The following is a 20,122-nucleotide window of genomic DNA, read 5'->3' as shown; positions in this document are numbered from 1 at the left end:
CACCTCTCCAACCACAAATATCTATGACAAATAACTCCCTACCTGAGAATTCTTCCTTCAAACTCCTCGGCTTAACATTCACAGGAAATATGAACTGAAACAAATACATTGAGGACATTGTGAAGGTTGCTGCAAAGAAGGTGGGGTTCTCTATCATGCTAGAAAACTACTTACACTTGAGAGTATCCTGTACCTCTACAAGGCCACCATTCGCCCATGCATGGAGTATTGTTGCCACATCTGGGCTGGTGTATCTACCGCTAGTCTCTCCCTTTTGGATAGGGTCCAAAAAGACGTCTCCAATCTAATAGGTCCCACTTTGTCAACTAGGCTCCAACCCCTGTCCCATCGCTTCAATGTTGCATCCCTGTGCCTGGTTTACAAGTACTTTACTGGAATGTGCTCTGATGAACTCATTGCACTTGTGCCCCCTCGATGTACATATCTCCGAAAAACCCGCTTAGCAGCAAAATCCCACCCCTTTATTACTGAGATCCCTTAATATCAGAAAGCTTTCTACTTTAACAGATTCTTCCTTAGAACAGCTAAACTTCGGAATTCCCTTCCTGCTACCTGCTTCCCTACCTGTACTGATATGCAGAAGTTCAAATGTAACATAAACCAACATCTTTATCTTTCTTAGGCATAGTCCCAATTAGTAACTCCTTATGTCAAGTGGCAATATGCCATGTTTGGGGTGAAGATGAGTTAAAAAAAAAAAAAGTATGATCCTGACTATGGATTTGCAGTTTTGTGCTAAACATATTACATCTGACATTAGCCAGTCAGTGGGTATTATAAAAGGGAACCAAGGATCACGGTATAACATGGGTCAACAAGTATAAACTTTCTAACCTAGACTTTGCAGACGATATTGTTGAACTAGCAGTGAACACCACCGATCTACAAGGCATTGTCAACAAGGTCCAAGTTGAAGTAGGGAACATTGGTCTCTATATCAATACTAATAAAACGCAAAACATTCTCTCTAGGACACATCAGCCATCTACATACGTTTTTATCGACCAAAACGAAATAAACCATAGTTGACAACTTCATCTACTTAGGAAGCCTCATAAACAAAGAAGGGCGTATGAATTATGAGTTGCAGTGCAGGATAGGTAAGGCCTCAGTAGCATTTAACCAGCTCTACAAGATCTGGAGAAACAACAAATTCACCTTCAGATCTAAATTAAGATTTCATAACAGCTTGGTATGTTAAAATCAGCCAAGAAAAGAAATGAGATGCATCCGATTCTAAGTGCCTTAGAAGGATTTTAAGGATCAAATGGAACAATCAAATTACCAAACAAAAAGTCAAAGATCACACTAACCAGCATGTAGTATCGTAATAATCTGAAAACGACGCCTAGGCTGGCTTAGAAATACACTGAGATTGACCCTAAAGGAAATTGCCAACTTAGTGTTCCAATAGACCCCTGATGGAAAAGGGAGAGAAAGATCAAAAATGAACTGGAAACAATCAAAAGATTTGATTGCAACAGGAAGAAACTGGGTGGATGCTGTGGATCTGGTTGCAGATCGAAAATGATGGTATGCTTTGAGATGCAGGAGAATCTATGTCCAAGTAAGTAAGGCTGACATATTATTGTTTATCACAGATGTAGAGACAGAAACGACCAGAAGACGACAGATCCTGTTGTTAATCCCTCCTATATTTCCAGCAGGACCCTGTTAGTTGAGTAGCTGACACAATTACACTGTCACTACTCCTACTTGCTGCTTTCCTCTGACATAAATCTGTTAATAATATAAAAAAAATATTTGTGCTGAACAATATCAGAAAAGAAACAAGTGTTGTTGTTTTTTAATCTTGATACCATTAAGGAGTAGATAAAATGAAATATTTTGCCAAAGCAAAATCCTACCAGATGTATTAGTAAAAAAGTGCAATATTCCAAATAAAAATAAGTTTTATATTATGGTGGAAGGAAATTTGATAATAATTGAGTTTAATAAAAAGTTTTTGAATTTACAGTGAAGTTAGAATTAGTATTAAATATTGGTGGACATGTATAACATAGCGCGGATATATATGAGAATAACGTCACCGATGGAAGTGGGGGAGAAAGACTATAAAAAAAGAAAGACAAAGATCTCGTGAGGGCCGAGATAATGTTCGAAATCTTGGGAGCAACGTGGAGAACGTTCGACATCAAGTGCGTGACGTCACAACTGTAACGATGAAGAGATAAATGTCGTTGTACAAACCAAAATGCGATTCGAAGTGATCTCTTGTTCTTTTGTACGCCTTTTGACCAAAACTCCAACGTATGTCCAAATGTTACAGATGCTACCTAACATAAATGTTGGTTAGAATATGTTTCTATCTGGCTCATGTTGTAAAGAGGATGTGTTCTAAATAAGGATCATAAATATAAGTTACAGAGTTGATTCTGCATGGAAAACACAAGAATATGAATTGATAGAAATACGGCAAAAAATGATGTGTGAGTAGCAGTTGCCATCTTGCATCAGTTGGGAGGAAACGATTAAGCTAGAAAGACATAGTTTTAAGATTTTTCTCCTTGGCTTAATATTCACAGGCAACATGAACTGGAACAAATGCATTAAGGATATTGCAAAGGCTGCCGCAAAGAAGGAGGATTCCATCTACCATGCTAGAAAATTATTCACACCTGAAACTATCATGTATCTCTACAAAGTCATCATTGGTCCATGCATGGAGCATTGTATCACATCTTGGATGATGCATCTACTAAAGAGAAAACCAAAGAGGGGAGATATAATATATGAGAAATATTTGAAATCAAGTCTCCCCTCTCTGTTATTTTAGATCATTTGAAACCATAGCAGCAAGTTTTAGTCTGTCCTTCATCAAGGCCAGAGGTTTTGGGGAAATATCAGATATTTTGTAATTCATATGCAAAACTAAGACAACAAATGACTATGATTGAAACATTTTATGGCTGTAAAAAAGTGCCAAAAATAGGCCCTGAATGATGGATGATCCCCTTAATGCGCGACCTTAAGGGCAAATATCACATAGCCCACTACAAAATTCAGGTCATTGCTTTTCCAACGAGCCTTCATTTGTTAAATTCTGATCAATAGTTGCTGAGATTTCGAACTTATAAAATTACCAAAAAAAAAAAAAAAAAAAAAAGGCGGTATATATATATATATATATATATATATATATATATATATATATACTAGCAAAAGTACCAGTCATTGACTGGGTTCAAAAACAGCCTACAGAAAATGTACTCTGATTTATGAAAGTATGATAGGTTATGAAAAGGAAGGGTTGTAAAGGGATAGCTTTGAATTTGGGGATATCAAAACCAAAGCAAAATATGATGAAAGTAAAAATAAAATAGATAAACCCCATAATTTATTATACCATACCTGCTCACACTGAAACACTTATCACAATATTCTGTGGATCTATATTAAAAATCTTGTTAAACTTTGTGACATATTTACATTCTATGGAGGTCAGGTGTGAACGAACACCCCATAATTTTATTATACCAGATTTCTTCAAACTGAAACATAATTATCAAAGTATACTTACGCAGATAGATATGAAAAGTCTTTATCAAAGTTTGTGCCTATTTCCATTCTATGGAGGCCAGGCGCGAACGCAGACCCCACAATTTTATTATACCATCCCTATTTAAGTTAAAACATACTTATCAAAGTATTCTTATATACATCTATATCAAAAACACTTGTAAACGTTTTTTTTTTAATTTTATAATTTTTTCTTATTTCCATACTTTGTGGACCAGGCGCGAACGCAGACCCCAAAATTTTAATGAACCACCGTTCTGCCAGATCAAACATACCCATTCCTATGTCTCGATATACATCTTCTATCATTATATATAATCAGTTTTTTAAAATAGTCAACCATATAGGAGCCTATTCGTGACCAGACACACCTATACACACACACACAGCTTTATATTATATATATATAAATATATATATATATACTCGTAGCCAAATTGAATATTGAAATGCTCATATCTTTGGTTCTATTGAACGAAACTATATGAAAATTAAAAATTTTTAAAGATTATAATAGTATTCTATGGTTAAAATTTAAGACAATTCGTAAAAAAGAATCTATATTTTCAAACCAATAAAATATGCCCAAATTTGCCTACATTTATATATATATATATATATAGTGTCCTGGCAGCTTCAGTTGTCTCCCCTGTGGCTTTATCAGGCCACTAATATATAATATATATATATATATATATATATATATATATATATAAATGAATGTAACCCCTGGCTTTATTGTTATGGGTTATTTAAAAGCACTAAGCAAAAGGAAAGAAATGCATAGATAAAAAATGGATTAGAATTAGGTTATGTACAAAACACTTTTCTATGACAGTTTTTTTTATTCATCGGATGGCTTTTGATGTAATAATTTTGTTTTGACAATGTTTTTTGGTGATGTTTTGAGTTTTTTGAAAATTTAAAAAAAAAAAAAAAAAAAAAAGAAAACACGGAAGGGAACAATTTTATTATTATGGCATGTGTAGTTTATATAAAAATTCATTTAAGTAGTTATCGCCTCAAATTTCGTTTTAATTTCGGTTCGCTGAAATTATTTAAAGTAAAGAGCATTAAAAACTATTTCAAAACAAAAAAAAACATGAACTGAACTTTTATTGACTATGGGAACATTTATTTCTTGTATATTTATGTTTTCGGGTAGTCATTTGTTGGCTTTTCTGTTAAACGCTCTTACTAAATAATATCGACGAAATATCGAAAAACAAAGAAACAAAAACAGTTTTGAAAAATAATGAAGCTTTACTTACTTTAGTAAAATAATCCGAAACAGCAAAATGGGATATTAAAAAAGTAAACACGTAATTACTTTAGTTTTTTAAAGCAAAGAATCGATATAAATATAAATAAGAAGAAAATGGCGCCCTTTTCAAGCAGAACAGCTTCGTTTCAGTTTTACGGTATTGAATGGTGTAGTATTGCACCGTCGGATTCAGGGTTGTACTATTATAATGTAAAGAACACACAGAAAGGGTTGTAATCAACTGAATTCCTTCTAGTACACTGACAAAAAAAAGGTTTAAACAGATGTATAAATAAAAATAAAAAGGTTATGTAAATGTTTTTAAAAAAGACACGTAATCATGTGAGCAGAATTTTTTCCTTCTTTTGACACGATAACAAGTAACGTTCTTATTTTTTATTATTTATCTATTTATTTATTTTCGAAAGAGTGCCACGGGCAAGTGGAGAAGGAAAAAAACAGAGTTATGCAAAATTTGTGTCGAGAATTGTCTAAAGTTCCGACTTTTTGGGGGGGCTTTCACTTTAATAAGAACGTGAATTTATGAGATGAATTTATTCGACACAATATGATTCAACTCAAAAAAATTAATAAAAGCTAACGTGAATTAAGATTAAAGTTAAGGTGTTATTGTGGACTCTCACCCCTTTTAAAAAACCTTATTAAACTTTGTGACATATTTACATTCTATGGAGGTCAGGTGCGAACGAACACCCAATAATTTTATTATACCAAATTTCTTCAAACTGAAACATAATTATCAAAGTATACTTACGCAAATAGATATGAAAAGTTGTTGTTAAAGTTTGTGCCATATTTTCATGGAGTACAGGTGCGAATGCAGATCCTACAATTTTATTATACCATCCCTATTTAAGTTGAAACATACTTATCAAAGTATTCTTATATACATCTATATCAAAAACACTTGTAAACGTTGTTTTTTTCATTTTTTATTTCCATACTTTGGGGGCCAGGCGCGAACACAGGCCCCACAATTTTTATGAACCACCGTTCTGCCAGATCAAACATACTCATTCCTGATCCTTGATACATCTTCTATCATTATATGTAATCAGTTTTTTAAAATAGTCAACCATATAGGAGCCTATTCGTGACCAGACACACAGACGTTCAGCTTTATATTATAGATATACACACATTATATATATATATATATATATACATTATATATATATATATATATATATATACATTATATATATATATATATATATATATACATTATATATATATATATATATACATTATATATATATATATATATATATATATATATACATTATATATATATATATATATATATACATTATATATATATATATACATTATATATATACACACACTATTATATATATATATATACACATACATACATTATATATATATAAATACAGACACACTATTATATATATATATACACATACATACACATGCATACATTATATATATAAATACATACACACTATTATATATATATATATATACACATACATACATTATATTATATATATAAATACACACACACTATTATATATATATATATACATACATGCATACATTATATTATATATATATATATATACACATACATACATTATATTATATATATAAATACACACACACTATTATATATATATATATATATATATACACACACACATACATACATTATATTATATATATATATATATATATAAATACACACACACTATTATATATATACATACATACATTATATTATATATATAAATACACACACACTATTATATATATATATATATACATACATTATATTATATATATAAATACACACACACTATTATATATATATATATATATACATACATACATTATATTATATATATAAATACACACACACTATTATATATATATATACATACATTATATATATATATATACATACATACATTATATATATAAATACACACACACTATTATATATATATATATATATATATATATATATATATATATATATATGCACATACAAATTGATTCCATAGTTACGTACCTTTGCTAATGTTTTCTGCTTTGCATTTCATTTTCCGTTGGATGCATGGAACCAAAGAAATTGATTTATAAGCAGTTATATTTTATATAACTTACTCATGCAAACCAATCTAAGCATTAAAGTCTCCAATTTCCTATTGTTCAACTCGTCTACCACCAGCCCTACATACACACGCACTCTCTAAACTGCCAAATAGACCAAAATAATATACGATCACATAATACGTATTTTTATTCTTTAAACTTTTATGCTATCAATATTTACTGACCCCTATTGTCAAATGTCAGCCAGGGCATTGGTCACGTTACACAATATGTAAACAAAAAAGTCAGATTCACTTGAAAGGGAGACTCGTCAGCCAATTAACATGTCCGACAATTAACATAGAACCAAACCTGTCAAATATTTTTAAAAGTTAAGTACCGCATCAGGAAATGGCCTTGTCATTTCTTTCTGAGATATTCTGTTTCAGGAAGAGAATTTTGCAACTAGACCTTTGGGTAATTTTCATTGCCCTCTATGCTTCCTAGAACACAGAAGAAAAGATACAAAATTACAACTGTCAAAAAGATGTACTACATTTATTATTCTCTTTATTTTTTTTGGGGGGGGGGGTGAAGTATAGAGTAAGTTTTATATTTGTGATATAACCAGGTTACCAATAAAGAAAAAAAATACAACACAGCTTGATAAAATAAAATAAAAATAGCTTACCTAGCTCGATATTGCTCAGTAATGTTTTACTTATAATTTGTTTTTGTTTTTTTTTAAACTATGCATTTTTTTTTTTTCAAAATATTTATTTTTTGTTACAAACAAAAGGAATTAACTCTCTATTGGCAAATAGAGAGTTACGTCCATCTTTTTTAAAGATGGTCTCTGATGTGAATGAATGAATTTCAATGAAAAATATTAAGGATAGATGAAGAATAACATTTACAACCGAAAGAAGAATTTACTTTTCTAATGAAAACATTAGTTGAAGCCAGAGCGTGACACACATCCATTAAAATCTGGCCTTACAAAATAACTGCAAAGGATGTAACTCTTAAAATATTTTTGAGATAAAGGGAAATAACTTTTGCCCTTAAGATATAAGATATTTCCATATTCATTTTCTAAATGAATCTTGTTTTCATCTGTAAATGTCCATATGAAAATAATTCTGACTTGGTTAGAGTATTTTTCAGAAGAAATTAAATCAAATCAAATTTTATTGTTCTTAACATGCTGCAACGATCCATTAAAAGGACAGACCAGAATCACTTATTAATGACAAAAATCAAGAGATTCCTCTTTCATTGAAATTGATAGTTTTTGTAGCAAAATCCAGATTCGTTTAATTAAAGTTTTGGTTCGGTTTTAAATATAATCAGAATTTATATAAACAGAGTTAAAATGTCCAACCATGTTATTTATATATTATATAGTTCTTGATGCAGACAATATCATAATAATCTGTGGCAGGCCCATAATGTAAAAGCTTGTGTATGTGTGTATGTACATGCATTTTTAGACAGCAATCATTCTTTAAAAAAGAAAAAAATAAATTTAATGACATTTTTGTATTTTTTTATGCATTGCTCGATTATTTTTATTCTTTTTTTTTGCATCATGTTTTGATGAAAATGTCCACAAAAACTGGGGGAAAATATTTTGCGCTTCTACACTATTGGAATGAGATTTTGTAGTCGATAAATGGAGTTTTCAGATAAAAAAACAATGGTTTCAACTGATTTTTTTGGTTGATTCTAATAAATTACAATGGTAGCTTCTAAATTATGCAGTCAAAATTATCTGAATATTACTGAATTATGTAAAAAAAACCCCAAAAAACTTTGTGTTAACATGTAAAGTATTTCGACCATCTTGTTTAAATCGAAATGGAAAATTACCACCTTTTTGAACTCTCCTGTGTCTTACGATCATTTTCACCAAATTTTATTTTTATTTTCTTTAATAAATAATTTTTTACCTCATCGATTTTCGTAATTTTTGGATATAACTATCTTAAAAATATGAGGAATACGTAGATACAATTGTTTTCATGTGAAATTCAGTATTACAATTTCTGAAATTTCATTCTAATAGTGTAGAAGCATCATAAACCAATAGACAGACAGAGCTTCTAATAAACATACGTGGACGCACATGAAAAATGCTGTTTCAAGAGTTATCCTGATGGACCAATGAACCAAGTCTTCTATAAACAGTTTATTTCTTTCTTTTTCCAAAGATATGGATAAACCTGTGAACCATAAAAAGGTGTTATTGTCTTTTTAGTAAGATCTTGTTCCAGGCTGACATGTCTTGGGGCAATACATTAAACTTTAACTTACCACATATGAAGCAGCCATCGTTTTCGATCTGAAGCCAGATCTAGAGTGCCTTTCCAGTTTCTTCCTGTTGCAATCAAATCTCTAGATTTTTTTCTAGTTCATTTTTTTGTCTTCTTTTTATTTTTAATCACTTTGGTTTGCAATTCTCTCTTCATAAATAGACACACACCATTTATTGACAAACAGTGTAAGTATGTCGGTACATGGTGCATATCTATTTTAAAAAATCTACACCTAAATAGTAGTAAGAAACATGTGTAACAATTAAAATGTTATTTGAAACTTAATCATCACAGATGGGTGAATGAACGAAGCATTTTATCAAAAATGTGTGAAGAAATCTAATGAAAAAAAAAAAAAAAAAATCCAATTTCAGTTCCAGGAAATAGCTTTTTATTTTTCTCCTTCCAAAATATTTGAATTGTCTGCTCTTCACAAATGGTTTATTTTAGAAAGAAACCTTCATTGTTCTATATCTCATCAAGAATACACAAACTGACCCTTCTCTTATTTCCATCAGAAAACCATTTAAAATTGCAATCTTTTCTCTTAAATGTAATTATCCAAACTAAGCCTAACCCTCTCCTCAAATCGAAATAATATTTAAACTAGATTCCTTATCCCTGCTCCTTGCTCCCTACCCCTTCTCTTTCCAATTACAGTCATTCTCTTCAACATATTTAACTGATATAAATATCCTCCACATCTTCAAGATGTCTCTGCATCCAAGTCTACTTACCTTTCCTTTTCTCTATATTCCTAATTATACCATCCCTCTCTCCTAGCGATGAACATTTGTCAGTCAATAATTGGTAATTGCATAGTCAACCATTGGGCTCTTCCCCTTGTTGCCTTACTGTTTCTTTCATTAGGATTAAAAAAAAAAAAAAAAAGAAAGAAAGAAAAACCCAGAAAATGTAGAAGACGTAAAATACTAGAAAGAGAAATATATTAAGCAGATGTGAGGTCAGGCTTTTTTTTCCCCCAGAAGAAGAATTCTTTGGAAAAAAAAAAAAAAAAAACCCAGAAAGTAAAGATAAAAATAAACAAAACGGGTTCTTAGTCATATTTAGCAAAGAAGGTGAGTCGGGAGTCTTCGGCCATATAAGATTAAAGTAATTGCAGCTTTGCTATCAGTGTTTATAATTTGTTGGCCTGTGGAGAAGTGATATCTAAAGTTACTTGCGAATTTAATACAAGGGATTACAGATGAGTCACGATGAAGACTGTTTCAATTTTCTCCTTCATGTAGAAATTTATTCTAAAGACAAATTTCAAAAAAGTATATCTATTAACTAATTTGATCTACTTTGCTAACTGTTATAATAGAATGTACTACACTCTTATTTTCCTGTGTGGAATTACTTATACAGAATTTTATATAATGAGCAATGTTGAGATGATTAATCAGAATCCAGAATTTTTAAAAATTGCAACTTTTTGGAGGTATCAGAATCGGAAAAATTTGTGCCTATTTTCTGATGACAAAGAAAAGAAATGACTCTTAGTAATTGTTTTTATATGTTTGTTATTGTTTAGAACTTGATTTTCCATGGCTCGTATTAATGATGAAATGATATTTATTGATTTGAAACTATCAGTAAAACTAAAATGTATTTCGTATATGTATTTTTACGCTTGCAAAAATATATCCACATATTACATGGGTTTTTACAGCAGTCCGACCCCCCCCCCCAAAAAAACCCAAATAAACAACTACATATTTAGAAATTTAAAAATAATCGGTAATTGTGTCGGAATCAGGAATTTGGACCAAAATTGGTAATTTCATTGGAATCTGGTAAAATATTGGAATTATCCCATCACTATTGAGCACTGCATAATGCGACTAAGTTTGAAGATTAGTAATTTCTTCCTCATAATGCCTGTCTATCTATTACTGTACTCTTTTACAATAAACCATTCTTTCTTTATTATACTATTGTGTTGGTTAGCTTTTCTACTCAAATAACAACCTTGTATATTTAACCATATTCAAGGATACAACATTAATAGTTGAATATATTTGAAAACAAGTTGCCAGATCAGATAAAGAACAGCAATAGAACATTTTAAAATGGAATTAGATGAATTCAAAAATAAAGGTAAAATAAATAAAAGGAATTAAGGCAGCATATTTTTGGAACTATTGGATGAAATATTTAGCAGAATTTTATATGTCTACTGATATTAATAATTTTTATTAATATTTTAGAATTATTATTTTTTTTTTTTTTTTTTTAACTGGTAATAGTATTCCCATTCATTGTAGAGAGTAATATGGCATTCATTTACAAAAGATAAATATATAATAGTATAAGTGAGAGTACTTTTTTTTGGAGAAGAATACATCCTACTTCCTCTTTATATCAATATGGAAAAATAAAATGTAGATCCGGATTAAATATTTATCCATCAAAATCTATTTCTGTTGATATAAAAACATAGATGTGTGCCAGGTCTTGATGATAAAACAGAAATGTTAATCTGTACTCAATTTAAAGTCTATCAACTGCCCATGTGTCTTAGATGACTTTACTCTTGTGAAAGTGTTAGGCACTCAGAGGAAGAAAGTTTTTTTTTTTTCTGTTTGTTCTTTTTTTTCCGGTAGCAAAATGAGTTTTCACTGTGAATCTTACAGAGATATAACAGGAACTTAGTTGAACACCTTCATCGAAATAATGATAGAGTAGAGAGACTAAAAATGAGTTGTAATGAACGGAGAAGATCATCCTCCATTAGATTTCAAAGTACAGAACACTTGGTTGCTTATCACAATGGAATAAGACAATGTTTCATTTTTCTTTTATATTTATTTTTGTTTTTACTTCAATTGTAAACTAACTTCTTGATTAACATGTAAATTGTAATTGACAGATTAATCCAACAAATTAATTTATTTCCTCTGGTGTCTTGCCTGCATATGGTGAAACACCGAGGAAATGGATCCCATGGTAGAATAAAACTTTTTTTGCTATCATACAGTATGTGTGTGTGGTTGGAGGTTGCAAACCCATTCCATACTTAACCCTCTCTTTCCAAACAGACTTGAGACTTGTTTTTTTTTTTTTACGCACTGAATCGAGCTATTATTTAAGGTCAGGTTGCAGCTTGAGAAATATAATGACAACACTCTGCCAGTGATATATTTGTAGGAGACAAAGTGAGATGTGTGGTGGCGGTAGCAATGAAGAATTGAAACTTGTACCTAGTGGAAATAAGAGTCCATATGCAGCATATACATTAAGTCAGGCACCAGCTTGACAAAATAAAAAATGGCATGTACGTGTCAATGCATATATGCCACACATATGCAAATTTGCATAACCCAACCAATGATGTTAAACCACATAAAAAAATTAACACCATCTTTTTGTATTAATTTTTTTACCATTTTAGAATTATTATATTTTTTAACTAGCAGGTAGTTGAAAATTTTTAAAACAAATAAAATTAACAAAAAATAAAATAAAACAAATAATGACGAATTTAAAACAATATTTTAGCAAATTCTTTTTTTAACTTTTTAAAACTAAAAAGAATTGATTTAAAAAAAAATAGATTTTTTTCAGTGTTTTGTTTTGTTTTTTTCTGAATATTTTTTTATACAAATTATAAAGGAACAGATTTCAATTCACTTGCATATTGTTTTTAAATTTTAAAAAGAAACTATAATAAAAAACTTACAGTCTTTTTTTCAACATGACTTTTTTGATTATAAAATGAAATAGCCAATTTGAAACTGTAACCAAACAGCCATGCGATTTTTTTTTTAATTTTGGAGAGGAAATGGTTTTAATGATTTTTAATTGATAAAGAGAGAGAGTATAAAGAGAGATAATTCGTTTCTCATTAATTAATGTTTCCAACTATAATAGTTTTTGTGACACTGGACGTATGGACAAGTAAATTAATACATAGATTAATATTAGTAATTTTATTGAATGCAAAGAGTAAATTGGCATTAATTTGAAAAAAAAAAAAAGGTTTCTTGTGTTTGATAGTAGCAATGAGTGCTATTTTGTAGGGAAATAATATCTCCTACTTCCTCTTGATATCAATGCGAAAAAGTGGACTGTAATATTTTTTGTCAGACTCCATATTGAAAGATTCGAAGCTATATGCATGTGTTAATAGATACATATGCCACACATATGCAAATGCATACAAATCAACCAGTGATGTGAACACTAATGCTATCTTTCACAACACCTTAATAAACTGAAAATCTACTGAAATTAATTGTGCTTCAAAGTTCACCAATGACGTACAAAGTTTTTCTTCTTGTAGACTAGTTGACAGTTCAGTTTCCTCTACTTGGTGGACAAACCAGACATAGATCGAAGGTTAGTTGTACCAAATATGGTTGAACCGCAAAAAAAGGTTATGAATTTGAATAACGACTCAATGGATGAAATTTTTTTAGGTTTAAAAAAAGCCCCGTATAGATATACCAGTGTTTCCCAACCATGCTGTGCACGTTGATGTGCCATGAAATGATTACATGTGAGCCATGAATAGTTTATAAGTAGAAGTTACAAGCTGTTATATGTAGAAAACAGCTTTCATATCGTTATAACCGGAGTTGTTTGTATTAATAAACACGAACTCACATATTATTATTAACATTACATTGATGCACGAATAAAAAGAAAAATTTAAAGAGTAAAATATATAATAAATCGTTTGTTTAAATTTTTGAATATTTTGAATTTTCCATAAGAATAAATATTAATAAGGATTGTTAAATATTTTTTTTTTGTGATAGGTGAGTCACGAAAATTAAATAGCTCAATGATGTGCTGCCATGTAAAAAAGCTTGGGAACCACTGATCTATAGTTTCTATTTTTGCCCTCAATGAGGAAACTCATTCTTAGAAGAAAAAAAAAAAAAATTTTATTCGTCAGCGTAAAGAAAAATTTACAAATGATCAAAACTTCATCTGTTAATTTCCTCCTTGTATTTTGATATTTGTGAAAGGTAAAAATTCTTTCAAACCATTTCAAAAGTATATGCCATATAATGCATCAATGAAGAAAAAAAAGAAAAAATATAAATAAAAATTTCAAAAAATAAATAATGTCAAAATATATATTTTAAATGTTATCTTACCAGCTTTAATTCAGCTATGTTCAATTACTTACCTGAAAAAAAAAAAAAAAATGCAATTAATTGTTTAATAATTGTGAAATACATTTAATTTTTATTTGCAAGCTAAATATTGAAAGTTCAAAATAAAAAGTTGATGTAATGAATGTAACTACATCCGGGTTCTTCCTCCTTACTAGAATATGATTGGCTAGTTAAGCCATAAATATCGAATGAGAGAGACACCTATGAGAAACATCAAAAGGTACAACACAAGCCTCACTCTAAGGAATACCAGCTCCAACCACAAACATCCACTCAATAAAGTGACTCACCAAGTTATTACCCAAAACTGTAGCAAAACCCACTTTAGCTACTTCAAACGAATATACACTTGTGCCCGATATTATTCATACCCCTCGGATCTTTGAGATTTCTATAAGAATATTGCTCAAACCAGAAGATAGACAATATTAAAGGGATTTCAAACAATAAATCAAGCATAAGCATTTAATTTAAACTCAACAAATAAATAAATTATGCAAGTTTGAAACATTATACTAAGAAAAACAATAATGACACTAGTTCAAAATTATTCATACCTCTCTTACTAATAGTCAATAGCATGCCCTTTATTCTTAATAACTGCCTGTAACCGTTTTGGATATTTATCAACAAGATTTTTACAAGCATCAACACTGATTTTTGACCATTCTTCAATGCAGTAGTTCTCCAAATCCCTCAAATTTCTAGGTTTCCGCTTTTTAACCTCAGTTTTCAATATGTGCCAGAGGTTTTCGATAGGGTTCAGGTCGGGACTCTGGCTAGGCCATTCCAAAACATTAATGTGATTATCCTCAAACCATTTCTTGACTATTTTGGCAGTATGTTTTGGATCATTATCCTGTTGAAGGACCCAGTTTGGTCCTAAATGGAGCTTCTCCGCATCCTGTCTAATGTTTTTCTGGAGTATCTCTAAATATCGCTCCTTCTTCATGGTTCCATCTATCTTGACCAAACTACCTGGACCACTAGCCGAAAAGGAGCCCCAAAACATTAGGCTACCACCACCATGTTTCACCGTGGGTATGGTGTTCTTTGGGTTGTAAGCTTCTCCTTTCTTCCTCCAAACGTAAGAAGCATCCATATGGCCAAACAATTCAATTTTTGTTTCGTCAGTCCACAAAATACTTGAGAAAACGGACTCTGGAGAATTCACATGGGTCCTAGCAAACTTTAGACGTGCTGCAAGGCGTTTTCCGGTGTGCAATGGAGTCCTTCTTGGTCTTCTTCCATTCAGACCATTTTCATGCAGAGTCCTTTGCAATGTTTGCCTTGATATTTTTATGCCAGAAGACTCCAGATTTTCTAAAATGTCCTTATTAGTGGTGGTTGGATTTGCATTAACACTTCTTACAATATTCCTGGTGGCTCTAGCAGACAGTTTCCTTTTCCTTCCTCTACCAATCAAGTTGTTTGTTGTGTGGTGGCTCTGGAATTTTTTGATGATGCTCTGTACTGTTGCTGTAGGGACCTCAAATTTCTTGGAAATTGACTTGTAACCTAAACCATCCTTATGTGAATTCAAAATTTTAGTCCTAAGATCATTACTAAGCTCTTTTTTCTCCCCCATTCTAATAATTTTTATTCTTTTTTTGGTTTTCAGTTGATATCATTTTAATTTCTGAAAAGTGCAAAAAACGAAATGAAATTAATCAAAGGTTGTATAAAAGCCTTCAAAATAAGAATCAAACAAGAAACAAACAGTCAGAAACTCGATTAATACTGAAAAAATAAGGGGGTATGATTATTTTTGAACATTGCAGATTTTATAAATAGCTGTATATTTCTTTTATTACAAGTATCCCGAGATTTTAAAATGACGAAAATGATCAGAAGAGGTTTATTAAGAATATGTATCAATATGGACGTAAACAATAAATTCTTACAAAGTTACACCTAATAAACTCAATTTTCAAGAGGGGGTATGAATAATATCGGGCACAACTGTATATTCCTTTCGTGGGACATATCAAAAGTATAAAATAAGTCTTAGTCAATCAAAATCAATAAATGCATTTCATTCATAATAAATTTACACAAATATTCGAGAATCATGAAATGTTTCAGGTTTCTAAACATCATATACATTCAATCACATTACCCAGCTTGAATAAAAAACAAAATGATCTCCACAGCTGTAAATATGATTTTTCCTCAGGATGCTGTCTCTCACACCACAAGATCACCTGTGCACCCACACAAGATTATGATTTATGTTTGGCTTAGAGGTCGTCAAGTGGTTCATTATGAACTGCTACCAACAGACAAAACAGTCACTGGAGACCTATACTGGCAGCGATTTAAACATGTGTAACAGGCATTGCGCCAAAAGGAGCCGGCACTGGTGAATCACAAAGGTGTGCTTTTTCTTCATGATAACACCAGGCCACATTTATTTATTTGCGGACTATTATCCTCATGAGTATAATAATCAGCAAATAAATAAATATATAAATAAACTGCTTATCTCAAAAGGATTCCAATAATAAAAATACCAGACCACATGTTGTGCGAGTGGTCAGAGATATCATACAGCAACATGGGTACCATCCACCTTATTCACCTGACTTTATGCCATCTGATTACCTTGTCTTCCACTCCCAGGATAATCATCATTGTAGGAAATGCTTTACCAATGAAGTAGACTTGTGCCAAGGCCTTTTTTGCATCCAACCCAGCACTGCAAGGGGAATGAACAGTTGGATATATGTTGGAAGAAGGTGCTAGATACTGATGGCGATTACTTCGAAGACTAAATATAAATATTACCACAGTGGAAGGAAGTGTTGTACGCATATGCAAAATTACTTAAACAATCAGTGATGTGAGAACACATGAAAACAAATACTATCTTTTACTGTGAGTAGAGTTCGATCCCTGGATAAGCTATTCTCCTTAAAGTTCAGTTAAGATCAGTGTAGTTACAATGCTTTTATTCTCCAAGACTAATTGACAGTCCAGTTTTCTATACTAATCCACACATAGCTATTTCAACATTATGAAAAAAAAAAAAAAAAAAATGGGTAGGCACTGGTCAAACTGTTCGTTGCCTAGGCAAGAGTTAAAAATCAACTAAAAAATTTAATGAAGGATGAACTCTTATTTCTTAGACTTTTTCTCACAAAAGAGACATTTCTAGTTTCTCTTTATTGCATCGTCCTTTCCATTGAAAATGTTCGACTGGGCTCCAGTCTCTGGTTCATCCTTTAATGCATTCACAGCAAGAACTTGGCTTGCTACCACAAAAAGACAAAACAAGAAATACTTTTTTCCTTTTGTGTGCTTAGTGTCAGGCAGAATTTAACAGAGCTTCCTTTACAACGGTTTCCCCTCTTTCAAAACATTACCATGAGTCTGCTTCTCTGCAATAGCAGCAGATTCTTGTGTGAACCTTCCTCACTAGTAATTTGAGTTTAATCTGTCCCATCAATCTTTTCTCAATCTCAAAAAGTTCTTCATATTTACATTAAAAATCATTCCATCTCATTAATCTTTTACCTTGAGTGGCCTTTGACAATGATCACTGGTGAACAATTATATAAAAAAAATGAAATGAGATTTTTCCTACAACGACATAAAAGGTGAGAAGTTGGCTGAAGAAAAAAGTTGATTTTAGTCCGTTTTTAAAAACTCTAACTCCTACAAAAATTGTCAATTCTGTACCTCCGGAGAGGCGGATAAAAAAAAAAAAAAAAAAAAAAAAAAATGACTCCTGAATCAAAAAAAAAAGAAAAAAGAAAAGGTTGTAAGATTTATTTTCTTTAGCTGTTTTTACCACTCTAAATGCCAAAGGATCTCTTTTATGGTTTCACAGCAAACTCTAAACAGACAAACAATGACATTCTATGCAACCTCAAATCTATTTCATCTTCACTACTTCTTTGCTCCTTACACCGTGAAAATTTTCCTTTCTTAATTTCATATTCGAGATGTGTAATGAAATAATTGGTTAGGCAGAAAGCCACCAGAACCAAAAGTAATCAAGCAAAAAAATGCAAGTAGGAATGAAAGAAGTTCAATCTAAGACAGATGTTGAGGAGAGAGAGAGAGAGAGAGAGAGAGAGAGAGAGAGAGAGAGAGAGAGAGAGAATGGTTGTAATTATTTTTCAAGAAGGAAGAGTCAGAGACGCCCAAAAGCATAAATGGATAAATCAAAGCGATAATATACCGCCAAATAAAAAAATACTTGTCAGGGCAAATGGAAACAAGGGGAGGAACTGGATGTCAATGAAAAAAAAAAAAATGAGAAAGAGAGAAAAGTATACAGATACAGATATGAACACAAAATTTATACCACTTAAAACTAATCTAGACATTTTCTTTTTTCATTTCACTTATGTTTCAAAATTTTGGCTTCGAGGCTTGATGCTTTGCATTGTTGAGATTATTCAGACAACTATTATAATCTTGCTTGTTATTTTCATAACGTTTTGACCGATGTAACCTCCAGTTTTTTTGTTTTTTTTTCAAGTGAATCTTTTCGATTATGCCATGGGGCGAGATTAAAAATAAGAAGAAAAAAAAAATGGCCGGCAAAACGAGAACAATCTATTCCTGTGAAAAATAAAGTGTTCAGCTCGAAAATATTTTTCATTGCTAAATATACAGGTTGAAAAGGTATATCTGATTTTAAATAAGTTCTACTCAACGTTGCCCGGAAGTTTTTTAACTTCCATCTTTGTTGCTCCCCCTCCCATTTTTTTTCTCTTTATACTAAACCGACATATTGCTATTTCATTTTAACTTGTCAGCTATTTACAGAAATTGCCACTCTGTATTCTTTGCAAAAAAAAACAAAAAAACAAACAAACAAAACAAAATGTAATTCTGATCAATTTCATCGATTACATACTCTATCCAGTCCAAGAATTCTTTTAGCAACATACATTTCCTGAACTTCATTCATTTTAATTGGATAATCAATACAGATGATTATCCAATGAAATCACTTATTTGATAAAATTAGTAAATGAAAATGATGTCTATATTCTGTTTGTTGTGTTCAGCAGTAATGCCAAAACACATTTCACTTTAAGTAACTTATTACTATTATTATTATTAACCCATCTTCTATTTCACTGATTAATAGTTCATTGGAAGTTCTTAACTGCTGATAAAGTGTTCAAGTTTGAAACTTAGTTTTAAACATTCTAGTCATCGAAGAGCCATGATACAGCAAAAGAAGTTACACACACACACATATATATATATCTATATATATTAGTGATAGGATGATTCCAAAATTTTTCCAGATTCTGATACAATTACTGATTCCATACTAAATTCCCGATTCCGATACAATTACTGATTCCGATTCTTTATAAATCTAAATATTTAACTACATAGTTATATTTTTTCTCTGATTACTGTAAAAACACACATGTTAAATGTGCAAATATTTTCCTAAACATAAAAATATTCTTATGGAGGACGATCTATCAATTTTAGCTTCACTGGTGGTTTAAAATCAATAAATATTTATTATTCTATCATTATTATCAGCAATGGAAGATTTAGCTTTAAACAAAATCAAATAAAAAAGACAAAAGAATCATTTTGGCATCGGAAAATCTGTACAAATTTTTCCAATTCTGATACCCTTAAATATTCGATTTTTCTGATTCCCAACACTAACATACATATAAGTGTTGGGACGATTAATTGGGAATCAGAAAAATCAGAATATTTAAGGGCATCATATCAATATATATATATATATAAAAATAAAAGGAACTGTGTGTCTGTGAGTT

At 30.8% G+C, this 20,122-nt stretch overlaps 1 protein-coding gene across 10 annotated transcripts in view; it reads right to left on the bottom strand.

The window, feature by feature from the left end:
- LOC145293856 (glycerol kinase 5-like) overlaps positions 1 to 20,122 on the bottom strand; it is a 420,415-nt gene that overhangs the window by 198,554 nt on the left and 201,739 nt on the right. Inside the window, exon 1 of one of the 10 annotated variants that reach the window (XM_080140565.1) lies at positions 14,334 to 14,371. The exons of 8 other annotated variants lie outside the window; for them this stretch is intronic. Coding sequence is in view for 1 of the 2 variants with exons in the window: in XM_080140561.1 (XP_079996687.1) it covers positions 6,882 to 6,912 (31 nt within the window). In the remaining variant the exon portion in view is untranslated. Of the gene's footprint in view, positions 1 to 6,881; positions 6,928 to 14,333; positions 14,372 to 20,122 lie in introns of those variants that run through there. One more of the 10 variants, XM_080140561.1, reaches the window with a different exon arrangement.

The sequence above is a fragment of the Euprymna scolopes genome, chromosome 15 (assembly GCF_053919585.1).
Source record: "Euprymna scolopes isolate OS-2025 chromosome 15, ASM5391958v1, whole genome shotgun sequence".
NCBI lineage: Eukaryota > Metazoa > Mollusca > Cephalopoda > Sepiida > Sepiolidae > Euprymna > Euprymna scolopes.
Note: the sequence above shows the minus strand (reverse complement) of the source record. Positions and strands in the feature narration are given on the sequence as shown.